This window comes from Crocodylus siamensis, chromosome 1 (genome assembly GCF_052110815.1).
Source record: "Crocodylus siamensis isolate JL-2025a chromosome 1, ASM5211081v1, whole genome shotgun sequence".
In the NCBI taxonomy this organism is placed as follows: Eukaryota; Metazoa; Chordata; order Crocodylia; family Crocodylidae; genus Crocodylus; species Crocodylus siamensis.
Window position 1 is genome coordinate 207,790,693 of NC_143395.1, and position 19,866 is coordinate 207,810,558.

A 19,866-nucleotide genomic window follows, 5' to 3' on the forward strand; every position below is an offset into this window, starting at 1 on the left:
CTTGACGTTTTCATCATCACCGGCCCCAATCTGGGCCTCAGAACCCTACTATTGAACCCCACCTGGATTCCTACCTTTAGGCGGACTCTTCCACCGTCATACCGGGCAACATAGCTCCCTGAAACTGGTTCCCCTTCGGGTGTGGTCCCCCCACCGACACCTTAAGCTCCTCTAGCCCCAGCCCACCTCCAGCCCAGTCAGGACCGCAAGCCCTCAGCTCTTGGGCGCCCCTTGAGGTGGGCCCCAGGCCCTTCGACCCTTCTGGTCCTGGCCCCAGCATGGTCTAGTCAGGGGAAACTCCGACAGGCCTGAGTCTATGGCCTCTTTTCCTCTCTCTAAGGGTCCACCCTCTGGGGGTAACCCACCCAGTGGTAGGAGCTAGGGGTTAAGGCACCCGACCTGCCTTTCACCAGGGTGGTAATTGGCCTGGCATTTCCTGGGGGCTCCCGCACCACTGGGAGCCCCGCCAGGCCACCCACTCCTAGCAGGGAGTTCCAGGTTGTACCATCCCCTACAGCTCCTCCCTTACCTCCAGATGAAACTCAGCAGACCCCTGGCCAGGTGGTGTTGTTGCCTGACCTCCAGCAGCCAATCTGCCTTGTTTATATAGGCGGCCCTGAGCCTAAAATGGCTGCCCTCATTAGGCACCTGGAGGCTGCCAGCTCCAGGGCCTTAAAGTGGCAGGTGCACACAGTGCTCTACCACAAGCAGCCACCACTGCTCTGTCCAGGAGACTTAAATATCCTTCCCTCCTCCTTCTCCCCAAAGTATGGCACATGGTACAAAGTAACTCTCAGGACCGTCACTGCTCAGCCATTTCTGAGGTAAAGGAGCCAACAATGCCATCACCAGTCAGAGAACATGTGGTTTACTGGACACATCCCAGAGCAAGGAGCAGGCTGGTACACAATCCTGCCTTGTGGTAAGAAGACTAGTAGGCTCTGCCCTTTCCATACCTCCCTCCCTCAGGTTTTCAGTGCTGCTCTCCCTTCCATGACACCATAGTTTGCAGATCCAACACATTCCAAAGTTTCAGCCAGCTCTTACTAAGGAGGGAATGATTATTTTCCCCAGCAGCACAGCTGCTAACAACAATCATTCCAGTCTTTCTTTACTTGTCTGCCTCCAGTGCTGGCAGCTTTTCCAAAGGAACCAAGGCCCAACACTCAAGCACTGATCCCACTCAGAAAGAAGCCTCTTGGGACTCACCTTGACTTGACTTTCTTGAAAACTTCAAGCACATATGATGAGGGCTACAGAAGAAGGAAAGAGCATGAGCTATACATTAACATGTCCTCTGTACTCAAATTCCATCTAGTTATGGAAAGTAGGGAACACTTTTAAGATACAGTAAGAATTCAGAGAAACAGGAAGCAACAAGCTCCACTGAGCTGGCAATCAGGAAATATGCAGGGCTTCTGAGTGCAGAGTATAGGCTTTATAGATTTGTTTACCTTACATACAAACTGTTGAGTGTAACCTAACCACAAGCACAAGATAAGAATGCATTTCATTTTGACATACTAGCACAAATTCATGCATACATACTGTGGATCTTGCAAACAATTCCCAGAATGCAGAAATCAAGATTGTTCCGAGCTCAGCATTCTGCAGCACTAAGAAAAGAAAGTGCCAGGAACCATAATGTCTATTGGCTTCAGGTTCCTGCTTCCTGGGTCACACCAACACAATGATGACAGATCTATAGCGGGCAACAACTCTTCGTGGCCTGACATGCTGAGCCCATACAGTATTTCTGGGTGTTGAAGAACTTCAATGTGCCCATTATTTGGAACCTAAATCTCCATTCACAAAAGTCTAAGCCTAGAAAAAGGACCTGCTGGCACTGCCTGCTTTTGCTTTGGTGAAGGTAGTGCCTATCCCTCCCACCCCCATTTACCAGTAGCCTATATGCTAGAGCACTCACTCAGGAAAAAGTATACCCAGATCCAAATCCCTCTTCTACCTAGACAGTAATGCCATATCTTCCGCCTCCCGGGGATGTGCTATAAACACCAGGCTGTCCTGGGGTGGGGTGTTCAATCTTTCCTGTGAGGCTTTCCACTTCACATGGAATAATTAAAGTATTCATCAGGTGAGAAAAATCCTATATTCTAGAGGTCACATTTACCTTGGAAGGTAGAAACCTGTGTCTCAGTGGATATTTATTACACAAGGCTGAACCTCACCAATGGAAGAGAAATTCACTCCCAAATACTTTTCAGCCTGGTGGGTAAAGACATTCTTTGGGGAGACAGAGAAGAAATAAAGAAGGTAGATGAGAAGAGCAGGGCCATAGGGATGGGGGCTCTAGGACCACCTAAACAAGAGTGGTGGTGGTTGAGGACTTCCTCCTGCAGAGGACAAAACTGCCTATTTGTCATCTGGAACGGGGGTCTCATGAGGTGTGGAACCCATATCCAAGACAGAGACTGCCAAAGTTCATCTGGCCAGATCCTTCTTGTCTGTCACTGATACAGCCAGGAAAAACACTTGAGTAGATCAGAGAAGACCATGAGGCTTGAGGTAGGAAGATGAAAGGGCATGATGCACAGGTGGCATTCTTGTCAATCCTCCCCAAAGATAAGGTCCCAGATAGGAAATAATACACCAGGGAAGTAAATGGCTGAGAATATGGTGTCATCATGAAGGATTTAGATTCTTTGGCAATGGGCAGATGTCCCAGGGACGAGGACTGCTATCAAGAGATGGAAAGAGCACCTCTAGGCTTCACCTGGCCAACTTAAAAAGGGGAACTTCCTGGAATGGTGAACAAAACCCTCTAGCCACAGAGCAAACAATACAGAGGGAAGAGGACCAGAAGAAGCAACTCGATTCAGGAAGGGCCAGAAAGCCACAGAATATGAAAAAAGGGATACACGAGGGAAACTAGTAGGTCAAAATGTGAATGCATATAAGCAAATGCAAGGAATATGGGAAACAAACAAGATGATCTTAAAGTCATATCCTGTGAAGAAAATTATGAATGAATTGGTATTACAGAAACTTGGTGGGACAACTCTTACAACTAAAACATCAACTATGAGGGGTCCATTCAGTTTCAAAAGAATAGGTTTGAGAAAACAGGAGGTGTTATCACATTGTATATCAAAAAAAAAAATTATATATATATTATATATATATATATATATATATATATATATGCATTCTCTGGTCAGGAGGAAGAAGGTAGCAGATCCGAGTGGATGTGGGTAAAGATAAAGGAGGGGAAGTACCTCGGTAATATTACAAGTGGGAGTCTGTTACAGGCCACCAAGCCAAGAAAAGGTGGATGATGCGCTCTTTGAGGAAATAACAACATTATCCAATAGTAGTGAGATGGTACTAAGGGGAGAATTAAATTTTCCAGCTATCTGCTGGAAATAAAACAGGAGAGACCCTAACTTGTGTGGATGACAACTCATACAAGTAAGGAAGCCCCCATCTCAGATCTTGTGTTGACTAGTCGGGAAGAACTAGTTGAGATTGTGAAGGTGATGCTTGGAAGGAAGTAGTTACAATATGACAGAATTCATAATTCTGAGACTGTGAAAGCAAGAAGCCACCAGAACCTACATATTTAATTTCACATGGGTGGATATTAACTGACTCAGGGAAATACTAGACCCAGTTTCATGAGTTGACTGAAAAATAAAAGGTGCCCTGGGAAGATGGCAGTTTCTAAAAAGGTATGCTACTAGAAGCTCAACAAGTTATTCTGACATGATGGAAGCACAGTAGAACCTACAGAACTGCACAATTTGCTTCTCTGATGCCTCAAAAATCAAAAGAAAAAACCATACACAAAAATGGAAGGATGGGCAGGTCACTAAGAGAGTATACTAAGAAATTTCAAGAACCTGCAGGGACAAACTCAAGGAAGCAAAAGGTAAATAAGATGTTACACATGGTGAGGGAAGTTCCATAAACACCGTATTTCCTTACAAATCACATTCACTTTTTTTCCCCCAAAAAAACCCAGCTGTTGGAAACCAAGTGCACGCATTATATAGTAAGAGCAGTTACTTTTGTTTTTGCAGCTGAAAAAAAGTGAATTAATCCACAAAGAGTAGATAAAGAGCAAGTTCAGCTCCCTGGCTGCTGTTACTCAGTTATTTACTGTAAGAAAATAAATTTTTCTTCTTCATTCAGCCTTTCAAAAACAAGGTGCATCTTATTCCGAGGCACATGCATGTGAGAAAATACGGTACTTTGGTCAGAAAAGGAAGACTAAGGAAGTAGGTCCAATGCTAATTAGCTCCTAGGAAAATCTGCAAAAGTTGTGTAGGGACATTGAAGGAGACTCTACATTGGGAACTTTCAGGAAGAGGCTGGACAAGCATTGGTCAGGGATGCTTTAGAAGTAACAATACCTGAAGCATGCTGTGAAGAGCAACAGTTGGAAGTCTGAAAGACACCCCACCACAACCCCAAAATTGCTCAGAGACCAAGAAAAGAAGCCTATAACCCAGAACAGGTGGAAAATGAAGAGGACCATGCTCAGCTGCAGGAAACTGAAGTGGAGTGCCACAACCAGCTTCATTATGAAAGATTAAAGAAGCTGGGGTAATTTTTTAAGGAAGGTACAGGATGACAGAAAAGACCGTTCTAAATCTCCAGTCAGGGTGTGGGATGTATGGAGTTGTGTTTGCAGTTCCCAGGCTTCAGTGCAGAATTAATGTGTTTGGCTTTTCCCATGTTCCTGGGCTTTGCCATGCACTATGAGGTCAGGAAAGAAATGCTCCTTATTTCTGGGATTTTTTTCCCCACCTCTCTCAGAAGTAGTGGGTGCTGGCAACAGCTGAAGCTAGGGATTGTGACTAGAGTGTGCTGATTCTCCTCCTGGGACTTAAACTTGGAGGTTCGTGGCTAGAGGGTCTTGCTCCTGTGCTCAGGTTCAGACCAATTACCATATTGAGCATCTAGAAGAATTTTACCCCATAGTCAGGACCGTCTTCCTTGCAGGAAGGTAGAACATGGTCCTCTTCCTCAGATCTCTTGAGCATAACTTAAACAAGCCCTCCTGTCCTTGCAAAGACAGGATGCAGACAGTGCCCTTACTTCTGCTTTACCTTTAAAAAGGGTGTTTTCTGATTTGTTGGGAACTGTACCTGGTAGGTGGGTGAGGGTCACTTCCAGAGTTTTTAAAAGCAAGTTGGACAAGCACTTGTCTGGGATGGTTTGGATAGGGGCTGTCCAGCCTCCTGAGGGCCTTCTCTAAGAGTCTATGCTTACTCATGCAGAGTCAGGATTTTAACGCAGGTCTCACATGTTGGGCAAGTGCCCTGACCACCAGCCTCTTCAGCAAGATGAGGTTGCAATTCCACCATCACCATGTTATGAATAGTACATGTCTCATCTTCCAGTACCAGTTCTTTGCTTTATTCAAGAGCCCTAAATATGAACCAGACATTTTGTGTTTGGACAAATGAAATGTTTCTTGTGTCCTGAAATGATTTTTATTTTCCTTTTGGGTATATGTGCATGCATGGGGATCTCAAGTTGATCCAAATGGAATTTTCTTTGAATTATTTGCTTCAAAATCGCTGGACTCAAAAACACCATATTTATTTGCACACCACAGGCCCCCCAAGTAAGACATGCATCTTTTTTGGGGAAGGCAGAATGAAGAAAAAACATTTTCCTCTTCAACCAAATTATTCAGAATCAGTTTTCCTGCATAACATATGCACCCCAATTTTCAATGGCTTATTTTTTGGGGAAAAGTGAATATGGTAGGTGAATAAATAAGGTATTTTCTGAGCCCTTGCCCCATGCCCCTGGCTTCCCAGGGAGATCTAAGCAAAATTCATGAACTGAATATCCCACTTACTGAAATATTTCCATAAGCCTGGAGGACAGGGTTAACAGGAAGGGGAACCTGGGCAAAGAAAGACAGTCAAAATAAGATAGGTGCATATCACACACGTGCACACAGAATGTATGTGCAGACACATTTTCCAGACAAAAATGTAATGCTCAGTCACACACCCCAACCTCCACAATGCTTTCCCAGAACAGCTGGTTTTCAGGAGCAAAACTATGGTTATACCCAGAATATAAAAACTTCAATGCATCTGAGTTCTTGCCACCTTGCATTCTGTCCTCTCCAGGTACACAACAGCCTCCGATACAACCAAGGAGACAAAGGCAAGAAAGAACAGCTGGCTGAATGGCAGGAAGACTCTGGCAGAAGTGGGAGTGAAACAGTCTCCCCAGATGACAGGACAAAAGCCCCAGTGCAGCTTCCAACATGAAAAACTAGAGTAGGATCCAGCTACTTACTGAACCCTGAGCAATACTGAGCATATTTTAACAATCTACTTCCTGTCCTTGTAGTGGAAGGATGCTGAGAGTGCCCACGCTTTACCTGGGGCAAGTTAAAGGGTGTTTTTGAGGTTAGGGGCATTATGCCTGGGTGTTGTGTGCAAGGGTTGCTCACAAAGTTTTTAAAAATAGATTAGACAAACACTTATCTAGGATGTTAAGTCAGGGATGATCCTGCCTTGGAGCATGGAGGCAGACTAGATTTGTGACCCCATGAGATCCCTTGCAGCCCTACTCCTCTTTCCACAAGGAATCAATTTTCCTGATTCAGCAGGTCTCTACCATCTCTAGCTGCTGAGTCTCCTTTATGCACATGCCAACCTTCTCCCCAGATGAGACAGGAGTAACTAGACACATTCGTTTTTCACTGGGCACATTGCATGCCCTAGTCTCCTCACCTCTTTCCCAGCAGCTGTGCATATGGCTTCATGCTCCTTCAGTTTTGCGGTCTCTTCTCTGTACATCTCAATGGCTTCCATGATCCGCTCAGCCTACACAAGAATACCATCTCAGTAGCTAAGCAACAACTCTCTGAAAAGGCCACACAAAGCAGAGCTCAAGCCCTTACAGGGACGTACAGAGCCCTGTTATTGATTATTACCTTGCAAGAGTGTTTCACTGGATTCCAACACAGCACTAAGGTTGGTCAGTGAACAGGTGCCACATGACCAGCACCAGCCAATCAGCATTATGGAGTTCTGGCTTGCCTGGAACGTTCTAACACAGGGGTGGGCAACTATTTCAGGCAGAGGGCCACTTACTGAGTTTTGGCAAGGCATCAAGGGCTGCATAACCGGCAGTCAGAGGCAGATAAATATTCACTTTCTAAATTTTTTAGGGGCCCCATGGGCCAGCTAGAATGGCCTGGCAGGCCGCATCTGGCTCGCAGGCCGCATTTTGCCCAACCCTTCTCTAACATCTACCCTTCCATGCACTGTGACTGCCTCCATCCAAAACGCAAGATGCTGGGCTAGGTCATTTTGAACAAAGAGAGAGCTGGTTTCATCTGCTAAATTAAGAGCAGCTAATCCTGAGGCTGATCACTTCTGCAATCAGGTGCTGGGGATATGCAAGCACCTGTGCCCTCATGCAGTATTAATCCGTAGTCTTGGGGCATTACAGACCACTGCTGCCTTCTCCTGATGCATCTGAGAAGAGTTACTGCCCCCAGGGCAGGAGGCCTGAGCAGATGGAACAATATAATGGTGGTATACAGCAAACTCTACACTCCTGGGGAAGCATCCCATTAAAACAGCTTGTGCTTGCCTTTGTGGTAAAGAGCCAGAAATTCTGCAATTCTGTGGATACAAACAATTTTTATTTTTTATTTTTGTTTTTAACAGAAGCTCAATGGACACATCAACCAGATGTCATTTGGACAAACCCAAGCCCTTGCTCCCTGCTGGAGAGTTGGAAGCATTCTGAAAGGCTGGTGAGAGCCTGTCTCAGAGCCTTTACAACTTGGGGGTCTACCCTTCCAGTCACTCTCAGACCTTCCAGGGAGGTCTTAGGGCCTGTAAGTCAGTATGTCAGATCAGGGAAAGTATAAGCAATACTCCTGCATACTCACCGCTTTGATAGTTTCAATGGTCTTCTTTCCCGCTAAGCCAGTCTCTCCTTGCATCTCACCAGCCACCTACAGGAAACAAGGCAGATCTCAAGCTACAGCTGTTTTTTTTCAGGCAGCAAAATATCTAAGGCAGTCCTCAGGTCAGACCCCCCCGCCCCCCAAAGCCAAGATACCTTCCGTAGATTCAAGTTTAGGGTCTCTCCTTGTCTTAGAAAATGCCTCCACCCAGAGTATCTATTTACTTAGGTACTGAGCTACCCTGAAAATAATGCTTTAGTCTGATTCCTGTTGCGGTAAATGGGTTTGTCCTCAATATTCAGAAAGGTAAAACGGGAGCTGAGCTAAATCAAGGCTACACATAGAGCCTGACCAAGTTAACAAGGGAACCCAAGCCTCCTGCTTGTGAACTTTACATGCCCCAGCCTCACACTTTCACATTCAGCACTACTGGCCTGGCACAGCTTTCAACTGGTAATGTGTAACCTGAGATGGAGGGGTGACAGACTCGGAGCACAATGTCTGAGTTGGTCTCCTGACAGAACCTTTCACTCTCACAGGGCACACTTCAAGACTTAACAAGCATCTGGTTTCCTCTCTCAAATGGCAGGCTCCCTTGAGTACCCACTAGTTCAGTTCTGATCTACAAGGAAGCAGGACCCCCACTAGTTCAGTTCTGATCTACAAGGAAGCAGGACCCCTACCCTCTCCTGTTCTCTCCTAGAGCCACCCCACATCCCTCCTATATTGTCTAGGACACCAGTCCAAACACACTGGGAAACCCTTCACAGTCAAGACTACTGCTCTGCTTGCAGGCAGCTCAACTCACCACAGGTTGCTCTTCCTTGGCCACGTTCTCCTCGTACTCAGCTTCCCTTTGCTGCAGCAGAAAAGAATGAATGCAGCACACAAATAAGGGCAAGCAGCTCAGGTATGAGGCTATTCTAGAGAGGTAAGAATGGGAACACACAGGAAAGCCATGGCCCACCAGAAACTGCACAGCCTGTGGCTCAGCAGGACATTTAGAAGTGGGGAGAGGGAGACTGAGACACAACAATCTGCTCCCCAGACAATTGATTGGGGCATTTATCACCTAGGGAGAAGCCAGGGGTGGAACTGCCTCTTCCAGGAGACCCCTCCAGGCCAGATGGCTGCTCTTACCATCTCCTGCTCCTCCTCCACGATGAGTGGCTCCCTTGTCCTTTCCCAGATGCGCAGGGATTTGTCATGAGAGGAGGACACTACATGGTCTCCACTGGGACTGATTGCCAGGCACCAGACCTCTTGGTGGTGTCCCTAAAAGTCAGAGAGATGAAGTGAAAGTCAAAAACTCCTCACACTGCATCCTGCACCCACACCTCACCCCCCAGCCCATGAGGGAAAGGTACTGGTCCAACAGAAATACCCTCCCTTCAGGCTAAGCTACTATCCAACATCTCTTACCTCCAAGGTCTGGATATGCTGAAATTTATCAGCATCCCACTGCTTGATCTTGTGGTCTTTCCCAGCCGTGAAGAAGAGGTGAGACTTGGGCACAAACTGGAGGTACATCACACTGCAGCACAAGGTTTCCCATTGTACAGGTAGGCAGAGAGATGGTGGAATGCCCGACATCAACACCCCATCCACAGAAGCCTCTGCCCCCACCACCATCCTGCTCAGGACAAGATGCCCCAGAAAAAGCATTTCTACCTCCACCTTGGCTACTGCAGCTTCTGGTCTCCACTCACCTGAGCGCACTGTCCACCTGACAAAGTTCAGGCAGCTATATTCAAATTGCCAAGGGGTGAGGAGGGAACTGACACCAGCCAGGATGAGGGGAGCAGGAAGGGACATGCAACGAGACCAGGCACTGAGGACAGGAAGGTGAGTGAGGGGCACCAACAGTCGTGTTATATACAGGATCTCAGGGCAAACTCTGTGGGACTGGGCATAAGCACTGTGCACCACACTGCACAGAAGGCAGAGGCTCAAGCCACACCACACAGTGGCAGGGGGCAGCAGGGCTCCCAACAGTCTGTAAAGGAAAGGCCTGCAGGATGCAGAAGGTACGGGTCCACTTGCCTGTCATTGTGGGCAAAGAGAGAACGGTGACAGTCGCCAAAGTCCAAGCCCCAGATCTTCACGTTCCGGTCAGCAGAGCCAGTTGCTATCAGGGCCCCATCCTACACCAAGCAAGCAAGAAGAGAAGAGAAATAAAACAGTTTGAACATAATGAGTCTCAAAGAAACCAAATCCCAGAGCCCTGAACAATCAGCGTAGTACTACAGCCAAGTCCAAGGAAGCAGCAGAGTGACCATAATGAAGAGACAGAGGCAAAGGACATGGAATGTTTTCAGCACAGGTCTGAAGTTAAGACAGTCAACAGGACTACAGGGTGGCAACTCTAAATAGGAAAAGACTACTGTAACAAAGGGAGCAGACCAATAAAAACAGCCAGAGAAATCTAGACAGGCAAACAATGAAAGCAGTCCCAGTGTACACAGATCACAAATTTTTCAGAAACAGACTCTCCCAGCACCAGGCTGCGAGAATGGGGCGGAGAACCACCCACAGTTTGCCACCTAGCACCAATCCATTCCATCCTTGAAGCATAGATCTGATCAGACCCTACCAATACGTAGAACTGAACCCAACAAATTAAAAAAGTCCAACAAAGCAGTGGTTCAATCTCTCCCCCACCCAAAAACAGATTCACAGATTCTTTTTGACCTGAATCCTATAATCCTTTGAGGCAGGTACTGGGTCCTATCAAGAAATTACTGGTAGATTTAAGCAAAAAGCTAACTGGAGATCACCATTTTAGAGAACAGAGCAATACTTGATTTCAGCTGACACCATAAACCTTTCCAGACTCTCCCCAGGACTTCTGTAAACAGCCTCCATTTTACTCACGAAAGTGATGTCCATGCAGAGCACTGGCAGCTTGTGTCCATACAGTGACAGAAAAAACTGGAAAGACAGGGCGAAGATGTCACTTAACTAGAAATGCTGAAAAAAAGTGTGGGGGGAAACAGTTTGATCCACCCCCAGTGCTCCCACATTCCCCAGAATCCTTATTCTGAAGGGAACCAGCTGGTCAGTACTTACACAGCCAATATCAGCAGAAAAAGATCTGAGCTATAGTTAGGAGCAGCACCTCAGATCACTACCCATAAGCAGGGAAGTGTCTCTGTCTGCCACTTTACTTGCTTGGAGCATGTACAGTGTTTACTGAACAGCCCTTAAACCCCATCATGCTGGTCTGCTTCATCCCACAGACACTCACACTGGGGCAAGAATCACAGGACCCCTGTGCAATGGACACAGGCAGCGGATAAGGGATCTTGTGTGGAGTGGCAAAGGAACCACCAGCAATGCTGTGCCAAACCGGTTGGGCTGGAAGAAACTCACAGCCAAAAGGGCCCCAATGCTTCCCAGAACAACAACAAAAAAAAGACCGTCTCCAGCAAGCAATGGACAAACTTTTAAGCATGTTTTTGTCAATAAAGAGTGAGCAGTCATGGAACTCCCCTCCAGCTCCTTCCCTCCCCCAGCCACATGACACTGTGCCAGGCATCATCCGATAAATGAAGTGATAGCACCCAGCAGGTAAACAACTTTTTTTGTTAGCAACCTCTGCCCACTGTCCTGTGTGCCAGCTCCTACACAACTCTGGCAAGGGCTCACCTTGAGCGTGTCAGTGTGGAATATCTTTACAGTGCAGTCCAGTAAAGAGACAGCCAGCAGCTTCTGGTTGGGACTGTACCGTACACAGAGAACATCCTCATCCAGCTGAAGGATACGTGTGTGCTTTACGGACAACCTAGTAGCAACCAAGAGGAAGAGAGTTTCCCTGTCTTCACCTGGAGCCCCCAGGGTACAAACACTAGTCCACCCCACGCTACAGGAAAACTAACTTACTAAAGCATGCAGCATCACCTTCCTCTGTGGGACAGGAAATGAGGCAAGATCTAAAAGGACCTGGGGCTCTGAACGTACGTATTTTTGTCATCAGATCCACTGAGAAAATCTGATCGCAAGTACAAGGAAATCCTGAAACACTAATCAGGGGGTACCTGGATCCAGCATGGCAGGGAGCCAGTTCACAGGATGCAAAACTCCAGCAAAGCAGAGCTAGCATGGTGTGGGATAGGAAGCAACTGAAGTTTATTAGTGCCGGAAATGGCTGGAGTGCTATGGGACGCTGTGAACAGGACTCAACAAGCCACTGTCTTCAGCAACAGAACAAGGTAAGGCAGCAAGGAGTGTGGCCAGCCAGAAAACCATGCCATTTCATGGAAAGCTCTGAGGTCTCAAAATCTGTTTTCATTGTGGTGCAGATAGAAAATAAAAGTCTCTTGGCCTGTGATTCAAGAAGGAATTCCACCCCTCAATCCACATTGCCAGCCTGGCAGGAGACTTTGAGGGAGGGGGAAAAGGACATCTTTGGGAGCAGCACAGGCTGAGGTCCATCTCCTAAGATCACATAGGTATGCTTTACCCAATAATGCCCTGCCTTGTGTCTACCAGTGCAACATGGAGCACTGCAGGGATTTTTGGACTCAGTCTGTGATAGGTGTTCTGCAGCTATGATCTTTGGGAATGGGGAAAAGGAGTTGAAGTGCATTATCTGAAGGACACTTTTAGACAGATGTTATTTACAGGGATGTGGACTTGATGGCCCAAGAAGGTCCATTCCTAGCCTAGAGGCCTCTCAAAGACCTTTCAGAGTGACAGGGTGAGGGGGGAAAGGAATGTTCGGGGGGGGGGAGAAAAAGACAGCCTCATCCCAGAAACGCCAATAGCCCAGTGGTTAGGACATCACCCAGCCTGACAAACAGCCAGAAGTGTTAGTGATTACATCTTGTTCTTGCTGCATTTCTCTCTCTCCCTTACTTACACACACACATACACCATAAAGGTGCTGAGGAAAAAAACAAAGGGTGGACCATCAAGCAGTGAAATGGATTGCAGTAGCTGGGTGTTGGGTACAGAATCAGTTCTCCCTCTCTCACCTTTTCTGACCACTGTTCTCATCCTTCACCAGCTCAAACTCCCAGAACTTGACACACTTGTCAGCACCTCCAGTTATAAATCCACACTGCAGGGGAACACACATTAAAATAAAGCCAAGACCGACCACTTTCATGACAATAAGAACTGTCATACCTGCAACAAGACAAATACCCTTGGGGTAGGTCTAGCAAGCTCGCAGACCACACCAGGCCAGAACATTTATGAAACTGTGGATTCCTATTTGAAATTTCTGAGTTTATCTTGTGAATCATGCATAGGTGTTCAAACAATTAACAGTGCTAATACTGTGTTGCACACTTAAAAGAATCTTGTGGTACCTCAGTGAGGAACCTGAGCAAGAAACGTCCCTTTCCTCCTTGCTGGGAGAAGGAGACTCCGCAGGCTTTGGCAGACAAGAGATCCTATCAGGGCAGACTTTGAACTCAACTGAACTGCAGCAGACAGTGGATGTGTGTGTGTTCACTGGGTAGGAGGAACACTCCTGCGGCCTAAACACTACACCAGAGCCACCCTACCATTCACAGAGAAGTAGCCTACTGGGGGAACCCAAGCAACAATAGGACTGTCACCCTAAAACTAATCATGAGAAGAATAATGGAACTGATGTAGGATATGATCATAAAAAATTAAAGGGGGAAACGTAGTCTTGCCAATCAACTGAGGTGCTCCAAAATAGATCTTATCAAACAAGCAGAGGTTCAAATCAGGGTAAAAAGCAATACAGAAGACTGGTCACATGCAAATAAAACAAGAAAAGAGACAAGTGGCTTCCACAGACTGTGGGTTGTAAGCAGGCTGAGTTACCTGATCTGGTGAAAGAGAGATGGACCAAACAGCCCCATCATGAGCAGCAAGTGTCTCCAGAAGACCCCCTGAGGCCAAATCAAACAGTTGCAGCTTCCCTGTCTGGGAGAAGCAAATGAAGTAGGGAGCAAATTAGCAGCACATACTGGCTTTTAGCACACGTCAACCTGGGCTAAGGTGTTGTACACTAGTCAGGTCCCCAAGCTGCCTGGAGGGAGGAGCCACAAACTGGGGAGGGTGCCAGGACTGATGAAAGAGTACCAAACATGCAGGGAGTGGTGGTCATGGGAGCAGAAACCCCAGTGGGCAATATGGCAGCCAGCAGTAGAGAAGCCAACTAAGGCAGACATATAAGACAGGGAAAGAAGCCCCAGACAAGGAGTTTATGATGCTTGAGAGGAGCCCCATGGCAACAAGGCAGGATTGTCTTAAGCAGTCAGGAGGAATGTACCCTCCCCATCCAGCAGCTCAGCACAACACCACGCCCATCTGCTCATGGCATCCCCAGTCATTCCAGGCCTGGGAAACTTCCTACAAACAAGTCCTACTAACACACCTCCATGCTAACTTGCTGACTCCTGGAAACTGAAAGCCCTCATCCAGAGCATTAGCATGGCCACTAGACACTGCTAGTTTCCAGGAACCCCATTTATACTAAGGACCTGTTCTATAACTTCCCATGATTACCTCTCTCAGTCACTGCTAATGAGAGCCATGGTGCAAATGGTTGACAGTCAGAGGCATTGTTAGTCCCAGGCCAATCAGACCCACTCTATAGATGGCTCCAGGGCAGCATTAAAAATCACCAGACAACCTGTTTCCACTCCAGCCCCCCATGCTGATAAACCAGGTGGAACTAGCAATGGCAGGGAACATTCAGAAAGGTCCTCTAGCCCAGACAAGGGCCAAGTTTCATTCTGCAAAGGGAGACCTGGGAAGGGCCTTGTTACCTTGGTTCCTATGATGACTTGCCGATCTCCTGGGACAAAGAGTGAACAGAGTGCATACTCACACTCCATTGTACGGATACACTGCAAGGTGGACCTGCAGGAGAAGCAACCCATGAAAGCCTGCTGACATGTATAGTCTGGCCTGTGGGAGCCATAGGCCTCTCTCACCATGCACCAAATACACCCCAGAAAATTATGCACAGAAACACTTACAATTTTGCATAGAAAAAAATTAAAAATATGCAAAATTAGTTACTTTGTTAAAAAACCAAACTAAATATAAACCTATTTGAACCTTCTTTAGAAATATATGCAGGTACTTTGTATTGTTGGGGGTTGGGTGTGGGGTATGTATGGGGGAGGGATTTGTGGGGCAAGGTGTGAGGGGGGTTTGTGAAGATGTGGGGGGGGGGGGGGGCGGGGTCTTTGTTGCCGCTATGACCCAGCCTTGCAGCCCACTCAGGACAGAAATGTGCCAGCTGGCAAGGCAACACGAATGGTAGCAGCCAAGATGGCAGCTGCTTCAGTGTGCCTCTCTGCCAATCAGCATTGAGGGGACCACACAAAGGGTAGCCAGTAGTCAAGACGGCAGCTGCCCCCTCGTCCCTCCTCTCTAGGGGGCCTCTCCAACCAGCACTGTGGGTCAAGGCTACTACAAAATGACCACACAGATCTACTCTTCAGGCCACACCAAGCCATAAAAATCACTTTCTGTAATTGTGACTAAAGTAGGTCCCTAATTATACTACACAATTGTAACTGTGCTGTTCTCTCAATACTTACCCTGCAGCTTCTGGCACAATATTCTGAAACAGTAATTTTATAGAAAATTTTGAAGGGCATTCAGAAGCCGAAAGGATTTCTGGGAGAAGAGACCAAATGCCTCCAATTTTGTACAAAGTTCCTAGAAGTCCCTGGGAACTGGTTTGATTTCCTAAGCCCTTTCCACATTAATCTTGCTCTATGTTGAAGAAGCAAAGAGAAGTAGTTTCATGGAAAAAGTAGATAAGCAATGAATATATTTCTAGCAGTGACAAAAATAAAATGCTAGCTCCCCAGTGGGATCCAGTGTGGGAGGGAGGTATATGTAGGCCATCCCACCACACATTCTCCCCCCCACCCATGGTGCACAGCCCCTGTTGCCAGCAGCTCAGCAGCAGCAGGCCCTTGGGGTGCTCATGGCCAAAGCAGTGTGCAGCTCTGGCTGAGTCCAAGAAGCTGCACATGGTGGCACAAAGCAAGCCTGGTCTGGCCTACTGGTATGCACCTCTGAACCAGACCAGGCTGGCTCTATGCCAGCACATGGGACTCATGGCACTGCAAGTGGGAAGTGCGCACCATTGTGTTGAGCTGGCTCCATGCCTCCACAAGGGGCTTCCAGCATGCCAGTGAGAAGCCACATTTGGAGACATGGACTTACACACCATTGGGCTGTGTGGGCTCCATACTTCCCCATGTGGTTTCCTGCTAGAATGCTGGAAGCTCCACATGGAGGCAGGGAACCTGCTGACCTGACCAGATTGATGGCACATAGCCCACACCCACCCCCCTCCTGCAGGCAGGAGCTCCCCTCCCCACTTAACAGCTGTCCAGTCACACACCGCTGTGCTCAGTGCTTCCATCTGGGGCTCGCAGCTGGAATGCTGGGAGCCCCAGAGGTGGAGGCACAGAGTTTCTTGGGGTTAAATTATGCAAAATTATGCAGTTATGAGTAGTCCCTTCCTTTTATATGTAAAATTGCATGGGCAAATAGTTGTATATTTCCCCAGGGTGTACCCAAACCGGGAGCTGGAAGTTACAGTATTAATCCACAAATCTCACTACGTAGCTTTCTCTGCCCACTCTAGGAAAGGCACCCATAGCCCTAGTGGGAAGGTGTCTCTGACAGCCAGATGAGCACACAGACAGCCCCCTCTATACAGTCTCATTTAGAGGGACAGATAAGAAGCACAGGGCCACAGCAGGCTTTCCCAGCCCAACATGGATCACTGCACTTTGGGATGTTCCTGAATCTGGCTGAAAAGATGCTAAGCTTAGGAGACCAGCAAAAGATCAGGCTGGCAAATCACAGAATATCTACTGACAAAAACCCCAGACCACCCTCCCCGCCTTGGCAGCAGGGAAGATAACCTGTCCCTGCCTCTTGGATGGTAGTTCCAAGCAGTAAATCTAAAGGGAGGCCCCAAGCCTGTTCCCTAAACTGAGGCGAGACCTAGAAGCTCGGCACCTCCCCCACCAACACACGTGTACACACGCATGCACCAGCACACATGCATGCACATGCACACAAAATGAACAAGCCAAGGAAGAAACCAGTTCAGAGAGATTGTCTCTGACTTGGAGAAGGCCTGGAAGGTAAAGGGAGGATTTTTAAGAAGGAAGTAATGATCTGGAGAAGTGCAGTTTGAGGAAGTGTCAGCAATACATAGAGGGCACAGGAGTAGCACACCAGATCACAACTGAGAATCACACCATCTCATATGAGTTGCCTCAGAGAAGGTGCAAGAAAACCCAGATTTGCACCCACAGGCAAAGTTTCTTCTTAACCCCAGTCCAGCCCGTGGTTGATTATAAAACAAACACACAGAGGCAAGTATTCCCTACCAAAAAATCTGCAAAATTCAGGTGCCTATGGGTGTGTTGAATACCCAAAGATCTGTCTCCAGCAACCCAACTACACTTGGCCTCAGTGATATCCAGTGGCAAAAAAATTCCTCAAGTTAACTCTGCAGTCCTAACTGTGTTTGTTGCCTCTCCATTTCACAGGACACCATGACAAAGGCAAAAGCACAAATAAAGTTCCCCATCAACCCCAGCCATGATCATCTTCCTTGCTCACTCCCATCCCTGCTATCTCTTCCCCTAGTCAAACAGCCCCAAACTTTCAGGGCACAGCATTGGCCCCTTTGAACTCCAGACCTGTTCCAGATCTTGACAGACTCAGCTGCAGCCGACAGGACAGCAATGTTATCAGAGCTGAAAGCCAGGGTCCTAACGTTGCTGCGATGCCCTCCAATGGTTATCTTAGAAACCCGGGCAACCTGTGGGGTTTGTGCAGATGGGTTAAGGGCATACGTCTCGACTGTGTTGTTCTGGAGCAGTAATGTGGCCTTCAGCTCTCCTTTTGGGGAGAGGATCAAGTCAAATGATCTGTTTGAACAGACAAAGGCAAGGTTAGAAGAAGGGGCCACTTAAAGAACATCAGCACAGGCAAATCTGAGGAACACTCCCTCACAGGGAGATGAATGAGGTTCTGGGACAAGAGGGAAGCACTGCCTAAACCATCCAACACTAGGGCCCCCAGGAAGGAACACTCCTGCTGGAGAAGAAGCTGGAACATATACAAGACAGTGCCCATGGGTAGGTAGCAGGTAAAAAGGGGGAACCAGAGAAACTGAGCAGGCCTTCCCCAGCTCTAGTTTCCTCTATGTAGCTGAGCCAGGTTTTGAAAAGACAAGTTCACCAAGCCATAGCTCTCCTGGGCCATGGGACAGCCATACCTGAACTGCTGTGGGAGGAGATGGCCAATTAGGGAGTTTTGGTGTGCTGCCGCGGGCCAGATCAGCACCCCACCCTACAACAGCTCACTAAAACTCCTTAAGCGGCTGGGAGGGGGCTGTGAGTGGACAAAGAGGCAGGGGCAGGATGGGTGGGTAGGGCAGGGATCATAGGCAATGCAGGGCTGGGGGAGAGCCACGATTCACTCGCTGCACAGCCCTGTGACGGATGCCAGTTGTGCAGGCAGGGTTATGCAGGGTCTCCATGGAGACAGGCCAGGACATACATGGACAGAGCAGGTGGCCAGGCTGGGGCTCCAAACAGGGAGCTGCACCCAGAAGCAGGAATGGGACAGGCAGGTGGGACAGGGTCTGAGATAACGGGGCAGTGACTGTGCAGGCTTGGGGCCAGGACCCAGGGCAGAGCCACAATGCACTTCCTGCATGCCCCTGCCTGCAGAACCTGAGCTCGTCACAGGGCCATGCGGACAGCTGATTGCAGCTCTGCCCTGGGGCCCCAGCCTCACTGTCGCTGCCTGTGATCCTGGCCCCACCTACCCACCCAGCCCTCTCCCAGGCACTGCTCCCCACTCTCCCCCAGCCACACGCCCTGCCCATATGGGTCCCGCCCCCAGCTGTATGTGCAGGGCTGACAGGCCAGGGTGCCCAGGCAGCAGAGCCAGGTCTGACAGGAGCAGCTGATGGAAGGAGCTGCTGTTGCCAGGGCTGCTGAGAAACAAGCCCAGGCTCTGTGCCACCGCAACCCTGATGCACACCCAGGGGCAGTGGGACTGGCTTTATGTGCTATGGCCCAGGCTGCCCCCCAGACCTGGGCTGAGCAGAACCAAGAGACCTGCTGTGGGCTGGACAAAATCCCTTGGTGAGCTAGATCTAGCCCATGGGCCATTATTTTGCCTACCCCCGTGCTATGGCAACCCCTCCAAGCCAGGGATTTGCACTTACTTGATTTTAGCAGAAGCCTTAATGTTCACAAGCCGCTGAATCTCCTGCTGCAGACTCAGTTCAATGCTGCTTTCAGGTTCCTCCTCTTCCTTCTCAAGCTGCTGCCTACAAAAGACAGATGAGGACAACAAATAAGTTTACCTAACACAGTCAAGCTATTCACACAGGGACAGACACAGAAAGACAAAGTGACATCCATTCTCCCCTGACAATGTAAACAAAATGTAATTCTTTTAAGACTGAAGCCAGCTGGACTCTCCTCCAGTGCTGCAGACATGTGCATGCAGTCCTGGCAGGCGTGCTACCATCTCAGGAATGGGAAGGGAATGATCAGACTCATGGCAACTTTCTTACAACTTTGAGAACAATGTTGCTCAGACCAGCACCAGAGAGATGGAAAGGACAAAGAAACGTATTAGCAGAGGAAGCCAAAACTCAGAAATGAAATTGGACAAATAACCAGAAATAGCTTTCAATTCACTAGTTACTCCCTATCACTGGAGGGCTCTACTGTCAGTTTTCAGTATGCAAACATAATTCTAAATGACAAAGCTGAACTTACCTGGCTTTTTTCCTTGCTTTCTTCATTTTCCTTTCCATCTTCTTGTGAATTTCATCCTCAGAAAGAACATAAAATACTTCCAAAATAGAGTCTGTTCCCTGGAGACAAAACAGACAAAAGTTACAGGCTCCCAGAATTTCTGCTGTGTTCACCCCAGTTTCATAAGGCTAAGTAAAG

At 48.0% G+C, this 19,866-nt stretch overlaps 1 protein-coding gene across 1 annotated transcript in view; it reads right to left on the reverse strand.

The window, feature by feature from the left end:
* The window catches only part of WDR3 (WD repeat domain 3), a 32,469-nt gene that overhangs the window by 2,054 nt on the left and 10,549 nt on the right, over positions 1 to 19,866 (reverse strand). The window contains exons 8-23 of the mRNA XM_090053750.1: positions 19,690 to 19,787; positions 19,128 to 19,232; positions 17,587 to 17,817; positions 14,668 to 14,761; positions 13,718 to 13,819; positions 12,892 to 12,977; positions 11,564 to 11,699; positions 10,790 to 10,846; positions 9,959 to 10,059; positions 9,338 to 9,449; positions 9,056 to 9,190; positions 8,724 to 8,774; positions 7,898 to 7,963; positions 6,726 to 6,818; positions 5,834 to 5,881; positions 1,210 to 1,253 (exon numbers count right to left, since the gene is read on the reverse strand). Of these exons, the coding sequence (XP_089909876.1) occupies positions 1,210 to 1,253; positions 5,834 to 5,881; positions 6,726 to 6,818; positions 7,898 to 7,963; positions 8,724 to 8,774; positions 9,056 to 9,190; positions 9,338 to 9,449; positions 9,959 to 10,059; positions 10,790 to 10,846; positions 11,564 to 11,699; positions 12,892 to 12,977; positions 13,718 to 13,819; positions 14,668 to 14,761; positions 17,587 to 17,817; positions 19,128 to 19,232; positions 19,690 to 19,787 (1,559 nt within the window). The remainder of the gene's footprint in view (positions 1 to 1,209; positions 1,254 to 5,833; positions 5,882 to 6,725; positions 6,819 to 7,897; positions 7,964 to 8,723; positions 8,775 to 9,055; positions 9,191 to 9,337; positions 9,450 to 9,958; positions 10,060 to 10,789; positions 10,847 to 11,563; positions 11,700 to 12,891; positions 12,978 to 13,717; positions 13,820 to 14,667; positions 14,762 to 17,586; positions 17,818 to 19,127; positions 19,233 to 19,689; positions 19,788 to 19,866) is intronic.